We start from the raw sequence: 18329 nt of genomic DNA on the forward strand, positions 1-18329 counted from the left end.
TGGACAACAAGTAATGCTATTTTGGGAGACACGTGTTGACACAGACTAGAACCTTGTTATATTATAATAATAATAACGCAACACTAAGTTGGAAAAGTACCCAATACCAAGGGCACTAACTTGATCAACCAAACTTTGTTATGGCCTACAAAACTCCAAACTTTCTACTGATAAATGGAGCACAAACAACTACTACAACCCGCTCTGGTTAATGGCCCCATTTACAACATTCATATTACTTATTTAGTCTCATTTTAATTATTATTTTAACTCATGAAATTAATGTAATTATTATTAAAGAAGTTGACAATTTACTCACTTCTATGGTTAGGATGGTGTGGAAGGGAAATAGGTAGTGTTTCTCATGTCCATATTCATATTCATATATATATATATATATATTTTTTTTTGCTGGTATTATTAAGAATATTTCCTACATTTTTAGGTAATGAATTAATCAATTTGAAGGTTTGTATCTGTCACTTCCAACAAACGTCGCTTCCAAGATTCGCTCAACCTTAGAATTCATTAAGACCTTATACTACTAGATCAACGTCTTATTAGTTATCCACACCTATTTGTGTATAACACTAATTAAAAAGGGATCATTCTCACTTACATATTTCCCTCTTCTTATTCTCTTCCCTCCACCAAATGGAACATAAAAAGGGTCAGACTTTTCTAAGATAACCAACAATATGTGTTGAACCAATTTTATTTTCACCTCTTCATTCATTTGATAATAATTTATGCACTGGCGTTCTTACCAGTTTAATGCAACATAGCAGTTACTGAAATTTATTTGTACGTGCAACTGAACTTATTATTAAAACTTGTGATATGTGTAATCTTAGAATAAGATCGCCTCCTACTGTACAAACAAATGATTAGTGTTAGTGAAATTAAGCAGCATGCATATTCTACGATAAATTAATCTTCTATAGTAAGCAGTGCAAGTGAATCATAAATCAAAACAAACTACATACTAAACAGAATTCAAACACAATTTCATGAAGCTGTTGAATTGGGCATAAATAGCAGTATAGCACTATGAAGTAATAGGATATGCTAAGCAAAATGATCCAAGATGGTGAATATAGGAATAGGATATGCTAAGCAACGCCATAGAACACAAATTGAAATACTATAAGAATCATAACTACTGCAATGACAATAAATTTATCTTCACTTTTGCTATGCCAATAATTTTAACTAAAGCAATAACACTTTCAAACTTTCATATTAAGTCAGTAGCTTACACCATTCATACTAACAAGGATTTATGTACTCAAAACCATACCCAGAAATTGAACTAAATCTAGAATCTGATACCTGTGAAAATTAATTTCTGTCTACTTACGAAGTTGGTTGCAGGGATGGGCTGGGCACACCATGTCTATGAACATCATGTGTATTACACTGAGAAGCTAGGTACTCTAGTGCAACAACAATATCAGCAATGAGTGGACGAACTTTCGGTTGCTCCTGGAGACACATTGCAGTTATAGCAATTGCCTGATGCAAACAGCGCACAGGGAAGTTTCCACCCAAAAGAGGGTCAACCATTTGCGTAAACTTTCGACGGTCGCTAAAGAATGGACGAGACTGGAAACCAAAATAACAAGTGTGAGAAGTAGTTTTACACGTGAAGACAAAGATATAGCCATCAACCTTTTTTATCATTTCCCATATAAAACAATATGTGTCTCATTATGTTGGTGGAAGAAGGAATATATAAGAAACTGCTTGTATTTAAAACAATGACAAATACACTTCAAGGGAAATTTCTCATAAAAAACTAAATACTTACCCATGAAACTAAGTTTTGCTCCCCTGGTCTTCTACTTCCGTCGATTGCCCTACGTCCGGTGATCAACTCCAACAAAACCACACCAAAGCTGTAGATATCAGATTTGAGAGTTAATTTACCACTCATGGCATACTCTGGCGCACAGTAGCCATATGTTCCCATCACTCTGGTTGAAACATGGGTCTTGTCTCCAACAGGTCCAAGTTTGGCAAGCCCAAAATCTGACAGTTTTGGGTTGAACTCATTATCTAATAAGATGTTCGCTGGTTTCAAGTCTCGATAAATAACAGGTGGATCAGCTTTACAATGGAGATACTCAAGGCCCCGAGCAGCCCCAGCAGCAATCTTCATCCGAACACTCCAACTTAATGGCTCTTTTCCTGGGTTAAGATCTGAAATAAGAAATAAGTTATAATCTAGTTGATGTTTATTCCAATTACTTCTATATTCTGGTGCACAGTCACATGCTGCTCCAGTAACTTCTATATTCCAATTAATATTTAGTTGCCATAATTTTCTTTTGGAGATTTGGACAAAAACTATTCACTCTACATAGATATACTCCATTTTTTAAGCATGCGGTTAATGGGAACAGGATGTCAACATAAAACACAAGAATATATACCCAAACACATGAAAATAAACTTGGAAGACAAACACAAATGGCCTCAATTTTTTCAGTAAGCAAATGTGCAGGGTGCATAGTTGCAGACTCTTGATAAACAAAGATTATCAATCAAATCTCTGAATGCTCAGAAATTAAAGATGCATATCCAGATACCAGATTTATATTCATATTACTTCCTAATGCTGGGTTTCAATTTAGGTTCAGTATTATCCAAGAACTACAGGACCACGAAAAAAGGAATGTAGCTGGTCAAGCTACATCTTTGATGCTGCTAAACGAAATACAAAGGGAAAACAAATTCTGCATGCTAAACTATCCAAAGCAATGAATCATAGCTTCTAAAACCTTGAGTTGTGCAACTACTCATTAAATTAGCGGAAGTAGGAGAGGAATAGCAATTTATAAGGTTACCAAAAAGATGATTTTCGAGTGATCCCATAGGCATGTATTCGTAAACCAAAAGCCTTTGATCTCCATCAGTACAGTAGCCAATTAACTTAACAAGATTAGAATGATGGAGTAGGCTTAACATGAGAACCTCCATCACAAATTCCTGAAAACCTTGATGACCATCAAGACTTAATTGTTTTATGGCAACAACCTGTACAACAAAGACAATTCAAACATCAAACAACCATAGTCAAATGTTATTGTGATCGGTCGGAATAAACCGAAGAGAAAAGTAGAACATGCCTCCCCAGTAGAGATACGACCCTTATAAACCCTTCCAAAACCACCTTCCCCAATCAAGTTCACTTCTTTAAAACCTCTTGTTGCTTCAGCCAATTCCCTGAATCCAAAACTAGCTGCTGCTGTGCTTCTCTTCCTATTGTTCACGTTCTTCCCTTTCCCATTTGCGTATTCCTTCTCCCTTTTACCCTCTACACCAAATCACAACACTTTTAAACTTCAACTATAAATAGAACCTAACTACTTTCAATGTATATGTATATAATATAATATAATAATAATAAGATTTAATATGTATACACACTATAAGAGTGTTTTTTACATTGTCAACAAATTATCCACGATTAATTAATCACCATTGACTCTCAAACAAAAGTAAAGTAATACAAATCAATGACGAATGATATGTTGTCAGCGTAAAATATACACTGTCAATGCACAGATTTTAAATATACATTGAGATAGGTTTCCAGAACCCTTACCAGTGGAAGCAACGTTCACTCCTCCAGTTCCTGAAAACTCGCATCTTTTAATTATCGAAAATTAAAAATATATATATAATGATTGAGAGTGAAATTGAGGGAAAACCTGAAGAAGAAGCAGATCGTGATGCACTGTGAATTTGGACTTTACTAACATCTTTACGACCAGAAAATATGCAAGAGAAGCAACTCATCTCACTCAATTCTTCTTCTTCAATGAAGGTGTTCAAAACTAAAATATCTTCAAAATTTCTTTACATAGGATAATTATTAATTCATTATTTAATTATTCTAACTAAAAATATGACGTGTCAGCGTTGAATACAATCTCAATTTCTCTTTTTCCTAGGTTCCTATCCAATAACTCTCACTTCCACATTTTCTGCTTCTTTTTATTTTATGTCATAAATATATGTAACACGTTAACAACTTTGATGGTAACAATACCCTATAATATATAAACAGTTTTTTGTTTTAATTATTGTTTTTTTAGCATATAAGTAACTTCACATTTCAATTTACCACCAATGTTAGCAAATGCTAATAGAGTAAGAACTTTAAAAAATAGAAAAGTATTCTCTTCGAAAAATGCACAATTTAATGAAGGGTTGAAAATATTATTTCAAATAAATTTTCCTGTTTTTTTGGAATTCGTAAAAGTAAAATAAATAATTGGGGTTTTGACCATTCCGGTCTTTGACCACGTAAGTACTAGTTTTCTTTACTGTGGCATGTATGAAAATTATCAAATATATTATATCATAATGGAATTTTATAAAAATTCAACCATATTGTCCAATATTAGTTTTTTCCAATATTAGTTTATGTGGTCTCATTTGTTTTAAAAGTATTTCCAATCTTACTATATTGTCCATGTTTAAGAGTTAGATAGATATTAACCAACATTGATTACACTTTGATCTTGGGATTTATTAATTGTGATATTAAATAATACAACTACTAAAATTGTTTTTTATGAGGTTTCTTTCCTTATAACAATGGTCATTCTTACTACTCATAGGAAAACTATTTAACCAAACCTTATTATAGTTAATCTGTTTCCTTTCTTGTACTCCAAATTTTAATGAGTTGCGTAAAATCAAACAGAACTTACACTTGTACCTTATTATTATAGTTAGTTTCCTCACAATTATAGTTTGTTAATTTCCTCACTATTATTTCAACAAACCTTATTATAGTTAGTTTTCTCACAATTATAGTATGTTAATAAAAAATCTAATAAACAATCTAATGTCCTCCGTGGTTGCCTCTTATCCATTGCTTAGGAAATAAACACACAAACCAATTAATATATTTAATATCTATAAGATTTCTAATATGTATATTTTCACTAATTTCTAGGTTAATTTTATATTATCTGCAAAAGTGGATAGTAAAAGGTATATAATACTTTTCATACCAAAAGTGGATAGTCAAATGATTATAGAATGCTGAACATTGAATGTTAAAAACTTTACATATGTTTGTGCAACTAACATAAGTTGCAGTCCAATGGCCAAGTTGAGCTATTGACTATAGCTAACTTCCATCACTATCATTTTTACTATAATTTTGGTACATTGAAAATGCAGCCTCCTAAGTAATGGAGGAATAAAAATGACTCAGTCAATGATGGAATAGTTAATATCAAACATCACACCCAAGTCTTTAAAAGACTTGGACTGATGCAAACTAAACTATAAGCATGTTGGCATAGCCAGCCTCCATCATGAAGTCAAAAACAAAAATAATATAACTCTACTGAAAGATTCTGAAATCAAATTAAGAGAAAAAAAAGTATATTGTCATAGTTGCAATGCCAAATTTGGCTGCAGCTGAGAGCCAGTCTCCACACTAGAACCACCTGAATTTGTTGCTACAATGTTCCCGTTGAAGTCATTAGCAAGTGAAAAAGAATTCTGTTTAGCGGGAACTTCCATTCCTGACCAAGATGATTTACCAGCAAGTACTTGAGACAAACTTTGTGACTCAAATCCAGATTCCCGGGCCAATAAATTACTGGAATCTAGCTGAGTTAGCTTGTTTAAGAACTGGCCTCTAAGTGGTGCATTAATATTTGCAGGCGCCATGTGACTGTTAATGGAATCCATGTCATATAATTGAGGAACATTCCCAGAACTGGTTGATCCAGTTAAGTCAGAGAGTCTTATCATCTTCATTTGAGGTGAAAAATTAGACCCTGGCCGACAATTTGAACCAAAATCATCAGAGTGCACCATGGACTCCTGTTGCATCCTCAAAGGAACCATGGGTTCAATACCAGCACCAACATTTTTGACCAGATTCAAATCATTTTGGTAATTCAATTCTCTATTCATTACCATGTCTCCACTTTGCAAGAATGATCTGTTTACAACAGGGAATGATCCAGACGGAGAAGGAAGTCTGCTTTTATAATCCTCTGGTACACGAGGGTCTGAATTTCTCTCCTCATCACAAGGTGGGAGGTGTTGCTTCTGTGACACGTCATCTTCAGCTACCCATCCAGGACCAAATTCATGTCCTGGTGGCAAAACACTGCTGATTTTCCTTGCAGCAATCTTCCAAGCAACCGGACCAAGATCTGCAGCAAAATGGGACAGGCTTCTGGCATAGCCATGCTTCACATGTAAACCAACCTGATTTAAAAAGAATGGAATCAAATTTTGTAACGAAGAAAAAACCATTAGAACTGTTTGAGCATGAGATACACACCCAACCAGAGACTATAAAACATTTTCAAACTATCATGATTCATAGAAGACATTTGCCTAACTTGCTTCTAGGTTGGAATTCTGTGGTCGGGGAAAAGTAAAAAATGAGAGAAGGAAAAATAGAAATTCATACCGCAAGTAGCTGCTTGAATTCATTTTCAACTGTGGCCACTAATGGTGGTTCATTTCTTAATGTGACTAGATGGTTGTAAGTATCACGCCTGGTCTCATCAACCACAGACTGCTTCTTTCCATACCTTAACACAGCTTTTAAAACAGAAGCTGAAAGCAAAAACATGTCAATAAAGGAATCATTTCAATAAACTTTGTATTTGTTAGCCTATGGTTGAAACCAGAAGGAAATGCAGAAAAACATTAGGAAGGTATAGATATAGATATTGACCTGGAAATTCATTCTCCCAATCATACGACCAGCTCGTATAAGCTCCACTGTTTAAATTGCTGTGGGAGGCCCTAGCTGATGAATCTGCAGGCTGAAACCTGCTTAGTGCTTTTCTTAGGTTATAACCATAGGAACCACTGGCTATATCTCCACCAGAAGCAAGAGTCGCATCAGAGGAAGATTCAGGAGCAACACGGTCTGAAGGAGACATGGCCAGCGACTTGCTTATGTTCTTGCCTGGTGGCCTTCCTCTCTGCACAATCTTGTTTTGTGGTTTGGGTTGCGGTTCACTATCACTATCACTCTCTTGTCTTAAATTCTCAAAGTCCTTCTTCGCTATTTCTTGCATGGCCCGGGCCTAAGAAAAAGAGCAGTCTTTAACATACAACAGACTCAACCAATATCTAAAAAGGAATAAAAACAATACAGAATTTGACTTCAAACTTCACCATACCTGTCGGTGGTAAATAGTATCTGGAGAATTATATTGCATCGCATTAGAGCATATCAGGAACACATCGTTCTGCATGAATGAAGCAACAGAGTTTCAAATTTGTATCAGACCAAGGAGAAATGTGTTACTTCAAATTTAAACAGTAGCACATAAAATCTAAACTCTCCAACAAGACAGTCTAAACTACCAAAATGCAACATTAGATTAATAAGTAAAAAACTTCCACAAGAGCCAGAATTGTAGATTTCAACAAAATTTAACCATCAGTGAATTTTGGCTGATGAAAGATTGCATTTTTTCATAAATGTAAGTGATCATGTGGCTTACTCGTGGAGAATCATGAAATTGGCATTTCATGCAACATAATTTTGAAGAGGTGGTTTTACAAAGAGGTAAAAATTGCAGCACCAACCTCAAATTGTTCTAAGTTGGCATAAAGTGCCTCATCCAACTTGTTCCTCACAGTTCCAAAATCCATCGGGTGCTTAATGATATCATGATAATCTGGAAGCTGTAGCAATAAAGTTATTTGATGTCATCAACTCAAATTCAAGCACTCAGAATCATATATTTGGTAAGTGTGATTAACAGGAAAAAAAATTACACCTCTTCCGGATCCACGGGCTCAGAGAATACACCGTGAGTGTCCTTTCTGCAATATGGTTGAACAGTTCAGAACATAACCAATCAAATCCCCATCTGAAAGAACAAACAGTGGGAGAAAAAGAAGGAACAAAAAAACACAGAAAGAAACAAATAAAAGACACATACTTTTGAAGCCTCTCAAGGATAAATAGCAAGAGCTTTTTATCTGGCAAAGGTGCTGTAGTGGGACCTGACTCACCCTGTGAATCTGTCAAACATGTATTATAAAAATCAACATTAATATTCTCCCACCACTACTATTACTACTACTACTATTAATACCCTATGATTTGAGAAGAATGAAATGATAATCCATGTAGCTAAATTCATACCATGTTTACTATCAGTCGCTTTCGGACCCTTTCCATCCTGCAAATTCATCAAATCACATGTGCTTTTAGAATCCAAAATCAAATCCAAACAAAATAAACATAAAAGATTAAAAAAAAAGAGCACAATCCACAACAAGCAGATTAGACAGAGAACTTGTGTTCACTATTTTTTATATTAAAAAAAGACAATAGAGAGAGTTTATATAAAAAAACAAAAACAAAATCCCAAGAATACTCTCAGAGATAAGACAAATTAAAGCTTTTTATACATGTCCGTGCAATCTTTGGACAGACAAATAATGAAAGATTTAATTTTTTTGGGGGAAAAGAATGAAAGCAGTGCCCCACACAAATTTCCCCCAAAATAATTTAAATAAAAAATATAAAAAAACCTAAATGGTCAAACACATCCACTGGTTCCGAAAATCAATGAATTCAGTTCACCATAAAATAAAAAGTAAAAAAAGAAAAATCACAACACGCGCGAAATAAACTAAATAAAAAAAACTCGGCGCTCTAGCATAAACAAGAGTGATACATTTGAGGAAATTGAAATCGAAACGCACCGTTTTATGGTAATTTTTTGGGGCATCGAGGTTAAGATCGGGATTGTGGAATAATAGGGAATTGTTGAGATTACGAGAATTGAGACCAATCAAGAGCTTTTGCTTCTTCTGTGTTCGCTCATCGTCATCGTCGTGGTGGTTTTGAAGATGAGGGTTAGAATGGGAATTGAGTAAATTATCATTATCAAGGTTTTGTTGTTGTTGTTGTTTAAGAGATCGTTTATGAAGATCTAAAAGTGAAGGACGACCCTTCTTCTTTTTCTTCATCGTCGTTGTTGTTGCATCAGATACGTCGCCCATTGTTTCCTCCTCTTTTCTCGCTTTTCCCAAACCCAAAACTATCAATAACAAGTTAACAACAACACCCACACTATTTTTTCTATTTTCTTTTTCTTTTTTAATATCTATTATTACTTGTTAATTAAATACCTATTATATTCTGCCACTCACGTGACTTACGGCAAGGTTATCGAACAATTCTATGGAAATATAATGATTTGAATTAGTTATTAAATTTAAATCGTTAGATATTTTAGAATCGATGACTAAGATGAAGAATGAGTTTAAAATACTTACTATTATTGGATAATGTGTTTGACCAACTTCTTTCTCACTTGATTGAGTTTGGACTCTATTGGATTAAGTAGAAAAATTGTATCTGTGTTGCTAGCTCTGATTACAAAGTTGTTTTTTCAGAATTTTGACTAATCATAGAGGAGTTATATTTGTCTTTTTTATATATATTTCTTTATCAATCTCATGGGGTTAGGTTATTTAACTATGTGATTCTAATCAATCTTAAATTCACGTCTATATAAACAAAATATTGTAATAAATTTTTCACCGTTATCTTGATTTTTTATTGAAATAAAAATAGTTTTCTCTATATATGGTTAAATAATATTTTCACAATAATACAATTTTGGGTATTTTTACTAGAAAATGTGTATCTCAAATTGAAGAAAAGAGAAAGAGAAATTGTTTTATAGGCTGTAAAACCAAATAAAAATAATGTTTGATATTATAAGAACATATGTATGTTATTATCAATCTATGAGGATATGTGTTAAATTATAAAATTTTGTGTAAAATATTGTAATTGTAGGGATAACAAATAATGTATTATCTATCTATCAGAATGATCCTATGAGAGAGAAAAACAAAACAATAATAGTAATAACTTATACTTGTTTTAAATTATTAACATGGAATCATCCAATAAAGTAGCTAAAGCAGTTTCTTTTATACACCTTCGAAGTCACACCACCCTTTTTCTTTGAACACAAGGAAAGCATGGTTTTTAAATCAGTTGGATACATGTAACTAAGTTGAAGTGACGTAAAACTAATATCGGTTGCATACATCTAACAAAACTAAAGTAACATAAAATTCATGTCATTTGCAAGCATGTAATTAAAAAAAGTTTAATAAAGATTATCCATTTGGTGTAATAAACACATTTTTATTATCATGATGTTTATTTAGTGGTGTACTTGTTAGATATTTAGAAAGAAAAAAAAGTCAAGAGTTTGATTTTTATGAGCGATATTTATTGGGACTAATAGTACTCACCCGAAATATTTATGCATTGTTAGTGTAAAGATTCATATACAAGTTGGTCTAACAGTACTCACCCGAAATTTGGTCTCTTAAGTTTTTAATTAGTCATAAGTTGATCCTTAAATATATGATGTTAAATTTGTTTAACGTTATGGAATCAATTAAATTTAGAGTAAATACTCATTTTAGTCCCTCATATTTTTCGACCTTACTAATTTAGTCTTTTAAAAAAGAAAAGACCTAAAATGGTACAAAAAATTAAAAATGTAGGTCAAATTGGTCATTTTTAACATATTTTATAATACTCGATAATGACTAATTTGACATCAAAAAACACTAATTTGATCCACATTTGAAATTTTTGAAACCATTTTAGATCTTTTCTTTTTTTGAAGGACTAAACTAATAAAATCGAGAAATACGAAGACTAAAATGAGTAGTTACCATTAAATTCAAGGAGAAAAGCGTAATTTTGAATAAATAAATTGGATGGTTGGAACAATGTGAATGAAGTGATTGAGAAGTAAAGTAGAGAAGTGGGCTTTGGTAAGAGTATTAGAAAGTAAACGGGCTTGGCTTTGGAACAAGTTGAAGTTAAAAAAGACAATAATCGGCGACGGAAGATACAGAAGAAAGCACAGAGAAAACACAAAACGGGAAACGGCGAGAGTGAGAAGTGTTAGCTTAGGAATAACGCACCCAACACAAATATAACACACGGATCTCTGACCTGGCAATTTATTTTTAAATTCCCGCCTAAACCCTTTGTTCATTTCATTCGCAATTGAATTTCAATTTCCCCTTATTATCCCATTCCCATTTCACCACTCATTTCTGTTATTATTATACTTCCACGCTTCTCTCTCTTCTTTTCCCTCTCTCTCAAACCCTAATTTCCTCGCTCTCGGTGCGTTTTCTCTCCTGATTTCGTCGTTTTACGCGATTTTCTTCGGTTCTTATGTTGTCTCCAACTGAATAACGTTTCGATCGTGTTTGTGCAGGTTTAACCATGAAAGGTGGAAAGTCAAAGACCGAGTCTAAGAGAGCCGATCCTAAGTAAGTTATATTCCTTCTTTACTAAACAGCTTCGATCACTTACTTTCTCTTTCGATTCAACTCCTCCGTACGGAAAATGAACTAAATTGATAAAAAAAAGTAGGTTCAGATTTTTTCTTCTAGGTCAGGGATCTGAAAATTGCAATAATACTAGGTTTGAAATTCGTTGTTCTATTGTTTTTTTAATTAGTGTTTTTATTGTGTTTTGGTTGGAATTGAAGACTTGCTGTGAACAAGAAGGGTGGCGCCACCACCAAAGGTGCTCGGAAACCTGCTAAGGGAAAGGCGGCTAAGGACCCTAACAAGCCAAAGAGGCCTCCAAGTGCCTTCTTCGTTTTCATGTATTAACATATTTCATTGACTCTCCGATTCGTTTTATTTTGAACATTGAATACTGTTATGTGTTTTGAAACTTGAGTGTTATTGCTTATCCTGAAACTTGTTATCATAGGGAGGAATTCAGGAAACAATTCAACAAGGAAAACCCTGACAACAAAGCTGTTTCCGCTGTAACTATCTCTACATGTTTCATTTCTTATTATTAATTTTCATGTTGGTTTAGTGTTTTGTTGGAGTTAATGTTGTTGCTTGTTTCAGGTGGGCAAAGCTGCTGGGGCAAAGTGGAAGACCTTGTCTGAGGCTGTATGTAATTGACTGTTTTTATTTAAAAAAATGCACTTATTATAGAACACTTTGTTATTGGGATGTTCTTGGTGAATTTAGGATAAAGCACCATATGTTGCAAAAGCGGGGAAACGAAAGCAAGAGTATGAGAAGAGCATAAAAGCATATAACAAGAAGCAGGTGTGCACAGATTTTGATGATGTTAGTGTGTAATTGTACATAACCTGTGTAACACAAGATTCTCATTGATTTGTTTTATTTGGTTTCAGGAAGAAGGTCCTACTGCTACCGAGGAGGAATCTGAGAAGTCATTATCTGAGGTGGAGGATGACGATGAAGACGATGATGATGAGGTTTGCTTGGCTAAATATTTTTTGTTTATCTTCATAGATTCATTTAGCTGTTGAATTGAACTTCTTTTTTGTGATGTAGTTATTTATTGATGTCTTCTTAATTATGTGCAGGATGATGATGATGAGTAGAGCTGGACTGAAAATAGCAGCTGTCTAGGTTGTTTAGATGGTGTGGTCATTTCCTGATAAACATATTTGCTTCATCCAGAATATATATTCTGGCTCCCCGATTAATTTGTATTAACTTTTCCAAAACATGAAAAGTCCAAAGAAGGGAGTTCATCTTTGTCTGTACTTTAAATTCAACTGTCTAGTTAAGGTGTGTTTATCTATTGTAGAGCCTGTAGTATAATTTAGTTTTTAAATGAAATCTGGTTATGTTTGTATCGATATAATTGGCTTGTGTTCATTTGTTTCTCTGTTTTTTTGTGTACAGATGTGATCAATGTTTTATTTATGGTTGTTGTAATCTTTCTGCACCACGTGTTTGTCTCTTGCATACACCTGCAATGATTGGTTTTATAAATTTGTAACAATGACCATTATGTCGCTTCATTTCCTGTGCTGTTGTGTCCGGGTTTCGATGTTAATTTGCAATTTTCTAGACAATTATCTTATCTGTACCATTGGTTAAAGACAATATTCCACCTCGTTCACAAAAGTCAGTGGCATGTCAGCACATGTCTTTTTTCTTCAGTTATTTTATTCAACTCTATCATATCGACATTGATACACCATAAAGTGGAGATTAACCAATCAAATATCTCACTCCTTAGTAAAGCAGTTATAGCTAATAATGGTTGAATGAGCCTAATAGAAGTGTAATATGTGCATCATTATTATTCTAAACATTTATAAATAGTTATTATATTATTTATTATTCATTTATGATAATTAAATCTGATAGTGTTAATAGGGACAATATTCAGTGGTGCAGCCCAAGCTAAACACTAAGATATATTTGATAAGCTCCAAAAAACTAGCGGCTGATCTTGTACCTGGTCTCCATGTGTGGTTGTCACGGTTCCCTTCACAGTATCATGAAGGGAAGTTGAATTGAGTAGACACAATATGGAAGAAGGAAGACTCTGTAGCATTACTGGCATAAGTCACGCATGAAATCTCTTCACAATCAAAGTTTAAGTGAAATAATTAAGACCTTTGAGATAGAATGGACATGCATATGAATACTATACTAGTAATAGATAGAATGAAACCTTTGAGACGGACTACAGTTAGAAAGCAACAAAGGTAAGCAAGAAAAGACTAATCTACATATTTGTTTAATTAGTCGAATCCAAGATAACATGCATCATAGTCAATAATCTCTTCATGTTTATTCTGGGTCCTTATATCTCTGGGTGATTCTTACACAACTCTTTTGATACTAATATACAAATTAAGTAAAGCCCTTAACTCAATAAATTATATATATTTTTATAAATTATCCATCATTAATGTGATTCATTGATTTTCCTTTTGTACTTTAATAATGATTTTCCAATTACTCAAATAATAATGTTTTGATAACAAAATTAATTAGTTTACATAATTTTAATATATGATATAAGTAGAATGTTAGAGTGGGGAAGGGGAAGGAATCCTAGGGTTCAATAAATAGTATTATTGTTGTTGTGATTTGAGATATATGTAGCAATGATGTGATATAGAACATAGATGCTGTTATGGGTAGGCGTCATGGATGGCAATTCCCTTTTCACACTTTCCAGGTCACTCACTCACTCACTCACACCTTAATTAACTGTTTTTCATTATGTTATTCTGAAATAAGCTTAGGACAATGTCATAAGTTGTTTTCTTAAGCTCTCACTCCTTAGCTTATAACTGCATTGACAACTGATATTCTCCTACACTTTTTGTTTCAACAGCTTGTGGCTATAACAGTATTTTTCTTGTTATCCATCGCATATTACGCCTTCTTCGCTCCTTTTCTTGGAAACAACATCTATGAATATGTTGCTTATGCTGTTTATTCCTTACTGGTATGCAACATTGTCATATACAATATTCATTCTCACTATTCCTTCATTGACTTATACCTAAATTCTGAATTTCAGGCTCTCTCTGTTTTCTTTCTTTATGTTCGATGCACTGCCATCGATCCTTCCGATCCGGGAGTGTTTGGTGATTCTGACAAGATATCTAGGAATAGATCAATACTTGATGAAGAGTTCGCAGGTTGGGTTTTGAATGCTACTGGCAACTGTAGATATGATTTTCATTGCAATGAAATTAATTAAACTGTAGTGACAGTATTGATATGCACTTTCATGTGGTTTAGTCTTTTCCTTGTGTTGTTACTTTGTTAGTTTCCATGATCCTGTATGTCGAATGCAGATAGAATGTCGTGTTTTTACAAACTTGACTGATTTGACGACAAGGTTCCCACCTTGCCTTATATGTTTAGAATATAATGGCAACAATTGATGATCTCCTGTGCCTCTAATAGCATTTTCCAGTGCAATTTGATAGTTCACATTCTCTTAGGATTTGCATTTTCTATTGCAGAATCCAATATAGGATTAAAGGGTGAAGGAATGTCTGAACATCACACTTCAAATTGGTGCTCCAATCTTGGTTGTTTCTTTTGTAGTTTACTTGTTAGAGAAGATTGTTGCAGAAATGAAGATGTTATTTCACAGCAACAATCTGGAGAGTCGCTAGATCATTTGTTCTGTACTTTGTGCAATGCTGAGGTAGGCATTAGTGCTAGAAAAGCTTATCTTGTCTCCATTTCTATATCAATAAAGCAGAAAAGTGAAAAATAAGTTAAATGAAGTAAGAACGATATATAATTAAAGGGTTTTGTAGAAATGTAGAATGCAATTTGGTTTTGATTCTATGTGTATGAATCCAATTTTTGCTTTCCAAAGCTGCCCCAAATTTACATGAGATCAGAAATGTTCTGTAGAAAGAAGGAATAAGTAACCTCATTTTTTTTATAAAAATAAATAAACAGCCCTATCCGACTTGTAAGTAATATTTCCTTTGGGATTGTTCATTGTATACCCCAGTACCTTTTTTATTATACTTCTTCATGATCTATACATAAAAATATCTAGTTGAAAAGTTTTCTTTCATTTACTTGCCTCGCCAAAACATTGAAAAGTCACCTTGTCCTTACATCCTTAGTTATATTTTGCAGGTGAATAAGTTCAGTAAGCATTGCAGAAGTTGTGACAAATGTGTTGATGGATTTGATCACCATTGCCGGGTATGTTCCATTTCAACCTGATGTCCTGATCCCAAGTCAGTCACTGGTCATTTAAATACCCATCCTTGTAGCGTCCGAGTCTCGGGTCTAACGGTTTGTTATACTAAATTAGTAATAATAAATTGTCAATAAAAAGGCCAGATCAGCATTTTAAAAGTTCACTTTTCCGCTTATTAGCATCCATTAACAAATCTTTATTTTTTCTTCAAACTTGTTTTGTCTGATTGTTTTTCTTGTAATCTTGCAAGTTTCAAATTTCACAGTTGATTATGTCAATGGAAGTATCCTGAAGTGGACTTGTTAGTTGTTTGGGACTTGAGATGCTGTGTGCATTTGATTTCTTAGCCTGCTTATTTGTTGTATTTAACTGTTAGATTATTAGAAAAAGTCATTATCATACTTTTTCATCATTTTCTTCAGTGGTTGAACAATTGTGTTGGAAGGAAGAATTACATCACTTTCGTGTGCCTTATGTCGGTGAGCCTAGTTTGGGTAAGTTCAGTAAGATGCTTATCCTAAATGTAGTTCCTCTCATCCCTTTCCTCATTTTTTCATAAAGGGAACCTTTCAGATTATTATTATGAAATTGTCTTACTTTGTCTTTGTGCATGTCACAGCTTATACTTGAATGTGGAGTTGGGATTGCTGTGCTTGTTAGATGCTTTGTTGATAAGAGGGGTACAGAAAATCAGATAGCTGTAAAGCTTGGAGCTGGTTTTCCTAGGGTGGCATTTGCTATCATAGTGGTACATTTACTTTCCTGTTCTGTTATTAGTACTCTCAATTTTTATGTAAGATTAACTAAATTCAAATTACCCTAAGTAAATTTACCAAAAAAAAACTTACCCTAATTAATGTTAAAAGGTCAAAGGTATATATTGCTTTGTCTTACACAATTTATGACCTTTAACAGGCCATATGCACAGGATTTTCTTTCATTGCGGTCACACCTTTGGGAGAGTTATTCTGTTTCCATATGATCCTGATTCGAAAGGTATATTCATTAACTTTTTGCTGCTACTGACATGTATATCCTAAGCTACCATTTCCTTGTACAGGGTATCACAACATATGAGTATGCCGTTGCTATGAGAACCCTAAGTGAACCGCCCGGGCCTTCAGTTGATGGGGGTGAACAGGACAGTCTACCATCATCTCCTACTAGCTCAGGTGTCACTGCAATAAGTGGAAGAAGTTCTTTTGGAATAAGTTTGCAACACAGAGGTGCTTGGTGTACACCTCCAGGAATCTTTATGGATCACCAGGTACTGCCATCTATGTTCAATAGCCTGAATCGTATGGCCATGAACTATATTGAAGGATAAATCTATCACTATCTTTGAACATCAGGCATTTGGGGTGAGAAGTAGAAAGGAGAATTGAGTGGAACAAATCGATTCTCAAAACACAGAATGCTATCACTCTTTGTTACGAGTAGCCATGGCTCTTTATTTTCGTTACTTACAAGGCTAGTGTAACAGTTAATGGAGGAGTAGGGTATTGTTTAAATGCATTGCGTGTCCATTGCCCAATAAGAATTTTTGCGAGATATTACGAGCATTGCAAGTTTAGTTTCTGTGATGAATTCTTTCGGTGAATATGTAAAAACTCTGTCTGGTCTTTGATATGCAGGACAACATTATACCACATTTGGAACCAGGACGCCTACCATCTACTGTTGATCCTGATGCAATAAGCTACCTGACAAAGGGGGAAAATTGAACCACCACCCTGTGCGAATAAGTGCATGGAAACTTGCAAAATTGGACTCTTATGAGGCAGCTAAGGCTGCTGCCAAAGCTAGGGCGTCATCATCAGTGCTTCGCCCAATTGGTTTTCGGTCTCGTTCATATGATGCTGTTCATTTATCCAGTAGCAATGAGAGTGGAAGAAGCAGCCCGATTAGCAATCAAGGGTTACAAAGCAAATATGATAGATCAGGGACTTCAAAGTTGTCTCGTTCGAAGAGTTCATATACTGCTAGTCAAGCAAGCAAGGAAGATATATATTCATGTCAGCACAGTATGGATGACTTCAGCAGTCTTCAAGTCTCCAACTTAACTCAGTCTCCAATTAATGAAAATGGCACATGTGTACCAATGGCTGTCTCAGAGAATAGAAGATCATCACTGTTTTGGGATCAAGCAGCCGGGTGCTTCGTCTCCTCCTCCTCATCCAGAGGTCAGGACAGTCCTCAAATTTCTGGGACAGAGTTATTGTACAGCGGTCGTTCTATATTTTTCGGCAGTGCACTTGTGAATGAACAGCCAACTACGGGAACAAGAAATAGCAGCATGGTAGCCGACATTCCCAATCTAGATTCTGCATTGAGGGAATAGGTAGATCACATAGAAGTGGCCAGCTTCCTGTATTTGTTCCCTGTTATTCCCAGCAAAACAGGTCCTCCTAGTCCAGAATTTGGATCAAACTAGAACATGATATGGCCCTGATGCAGAGATACAAAACCTTTTCTTATATAAGGAAGGACCTACCATGTAATGTAGTATGGTCCAAACAATGCTTACTTTTCAATAAACTTGTATCTTTCAAACATCATCATATCCTGTTATAAATGTCTTTACTAATTTAAGTGTGCCTATTAACCCTCAATTTTTCATTCAACAAATTTAAGAATAAAGATGTCTCCGTGTAGTGTAGAAAGTTTCTACCTAATTGGTTGTGTTTCAGTATTCAAATATTCAGGTCCTTATGATTATAAGATAAATAACTTAATGGTTGGGTTCAGTTCACCCTTTTTTTATTTATTAAATATAATA

General features: G+C 34.3%; 3 protein-coding genes and 1 pseudogene across 4 annotated transcripts; 2 read left to right on the plus strand and 2 right to left on the minus strand.

Annotated features, from left to right (window-relative positions):
- Positions 1126-3870, minus strand: LOC109328400 (probable serine/threonine-protein kinase PBL7). The gene is made up of 6 exons (XM_019561854.1): positions 3717-3870; positions 3611-3640; positions 3132-3319; positions 2850-3039; positions 1811-2202; positions 1126-1605 (listed from the first exon to the last, which is right to left on the minus strand). Exons 1-6 carry the CDS (start codon positions 3802-3804, stop codon positions 1357-1359), a joined length of 1137 nt encoding a protein of 378 aa, XP_019417399.1. The 5' UTR covers positions 3805-3870; the 3' UTR covers positions 1126-1356.
- Positions 5040-9091, minus strand: LOC109328399. Its single transcript, XM_019561853.1, has 9 exons — positions 8725-9091; positions 8159-8195; positions 7953-8034; positions 7788-7833; positions 7594-7692; positions 7182-7250; positions 6728-7085; positions 6458-6606; positions 5040-6249 (listed from the first exon to the last, which is right to left on the minus strand). The coding sequence occupies exons 1-9, from the start codon at positions 9022-9024 to the stop codon at positions 5416-5418; spliced, it is 1974 nt and encodes a 657-aa protein (XP_019417398.1). The 5' UTR covers positions 9025-9091; the 3' UTR covers positions 5040-5415.
- Positions 10966-12794, plus strand: LOC109328201 (HMG1/2-like protein). 2 transcript variants are annotated; one of them, XM_019561549.1, is made up of 8 exons: positions 10966-11191; positions 11286-11340; positions 11562-11681; positions 11792-11849; positions 11938-11982; positions 12064-12144; positions 12234-12321; positions 12429-12794. In XM_019561549.1, coding segments are annotated over exons 2-8 (441 nt in total). In that variant the 5' UTR covers positions 10966-11191; positions 11286-11293; the 3' UTR covers positions 12431-12794. The 2 variants fall into 2 exon arrangements, with proteins under 2 accessions (XP_019417094.1, XP_019417093.1); XM_019561548.1 differs by having other exon boundaries at positions 10968-11191; positions 12234-12317.
- On the plus strand, positions 13956-18114 carry LOC109328200 (annotated as a pseudogene).

Source organism: Lupinus angustifolius, chromosome LG15 (assembly GCF_001865875.1).
Source record: "Lupinus angustifolius cultivar Tanjil chromosome LG15, LupAngTanjil_v1.0, whole genome shotgun sequence".
Taxonomy (NCBI): domain Eukaryota; kingdom Viridiplantae; phylum Streptophyta; class Magnoliopsida; order Fabales; family Fabaceae; genus Lupinus; species Lupinus angustifolius.

Excerpts from the sequence above, each read along its gene's own strand:
- LOC109328400 (XM_019561854.1), bottom strand. The coding sequence starts at position 3,804 with ATGAGTTGCTTCTCTTGCATATTTTCTGGTCGTAAAGATGTTAGTAAA. Across the intron at positions 3,320-3,610 it reads AGTGAACGTTGCTTCCACTG|AGGGTAAAAGGGAGAAGGAA; the intron begins GTAAGGGTTCTG and ends GATTTGGTGTAG. Across the intron at positions 1,606-1,810 it reads AGCAAAACTTAGTTTCATGG|TCTCGTCCATTCTTTAGCGA; the intron begins GTAAGTATTTAG and ends TTTGGTTTCCAG.
- LOC109328399 (XM_019561853.1), bottom strand. The coding sequence starts at position 9,024 with ATGGGCGACGTATCTGATGCAACAACAACGACGATGAAGAAAAAGAAG. Across the intron at positions 7,693-7,787 it reads AGCCCGTGGATCCGGAAGAG|CTTCCAGATTATCATGATAT; the intron begins GTGTAATTTTTT and ends TTATTGCTACAG. Across the intron at positions 7,086-7,181 it reads ATACTATTTACCACCGACAG|GCCCGGGCCATGCAAGAAAT; the intron begins GTATGGTGAAGT and ends TCTTTTTCTTAG.
- LOC109328201 (XM_019561548.1), top strand. The coding sequence starts at position 11,294 with ATGAAAGGTGGAAAGTCAAAGACCGAGTCTAAGAGAGCCGATCCTAA. Across the intron at positions 11,850-11,937 it reads ACAACAAAGCTGTTTCCGCT|GTGGGCAAAGCTGCTGGGGC; the intron begins GTAACTATCTCT and ends TGCTTGTTTCAG. Across the intron at positions 12,145-12,233 it reads AAGCATATAACAAGAAGCAG|GAAGAAGGTCCTACTGCTAC; the intron begins GTGTGCACAGAT and ends ATTTGGTTTCAG.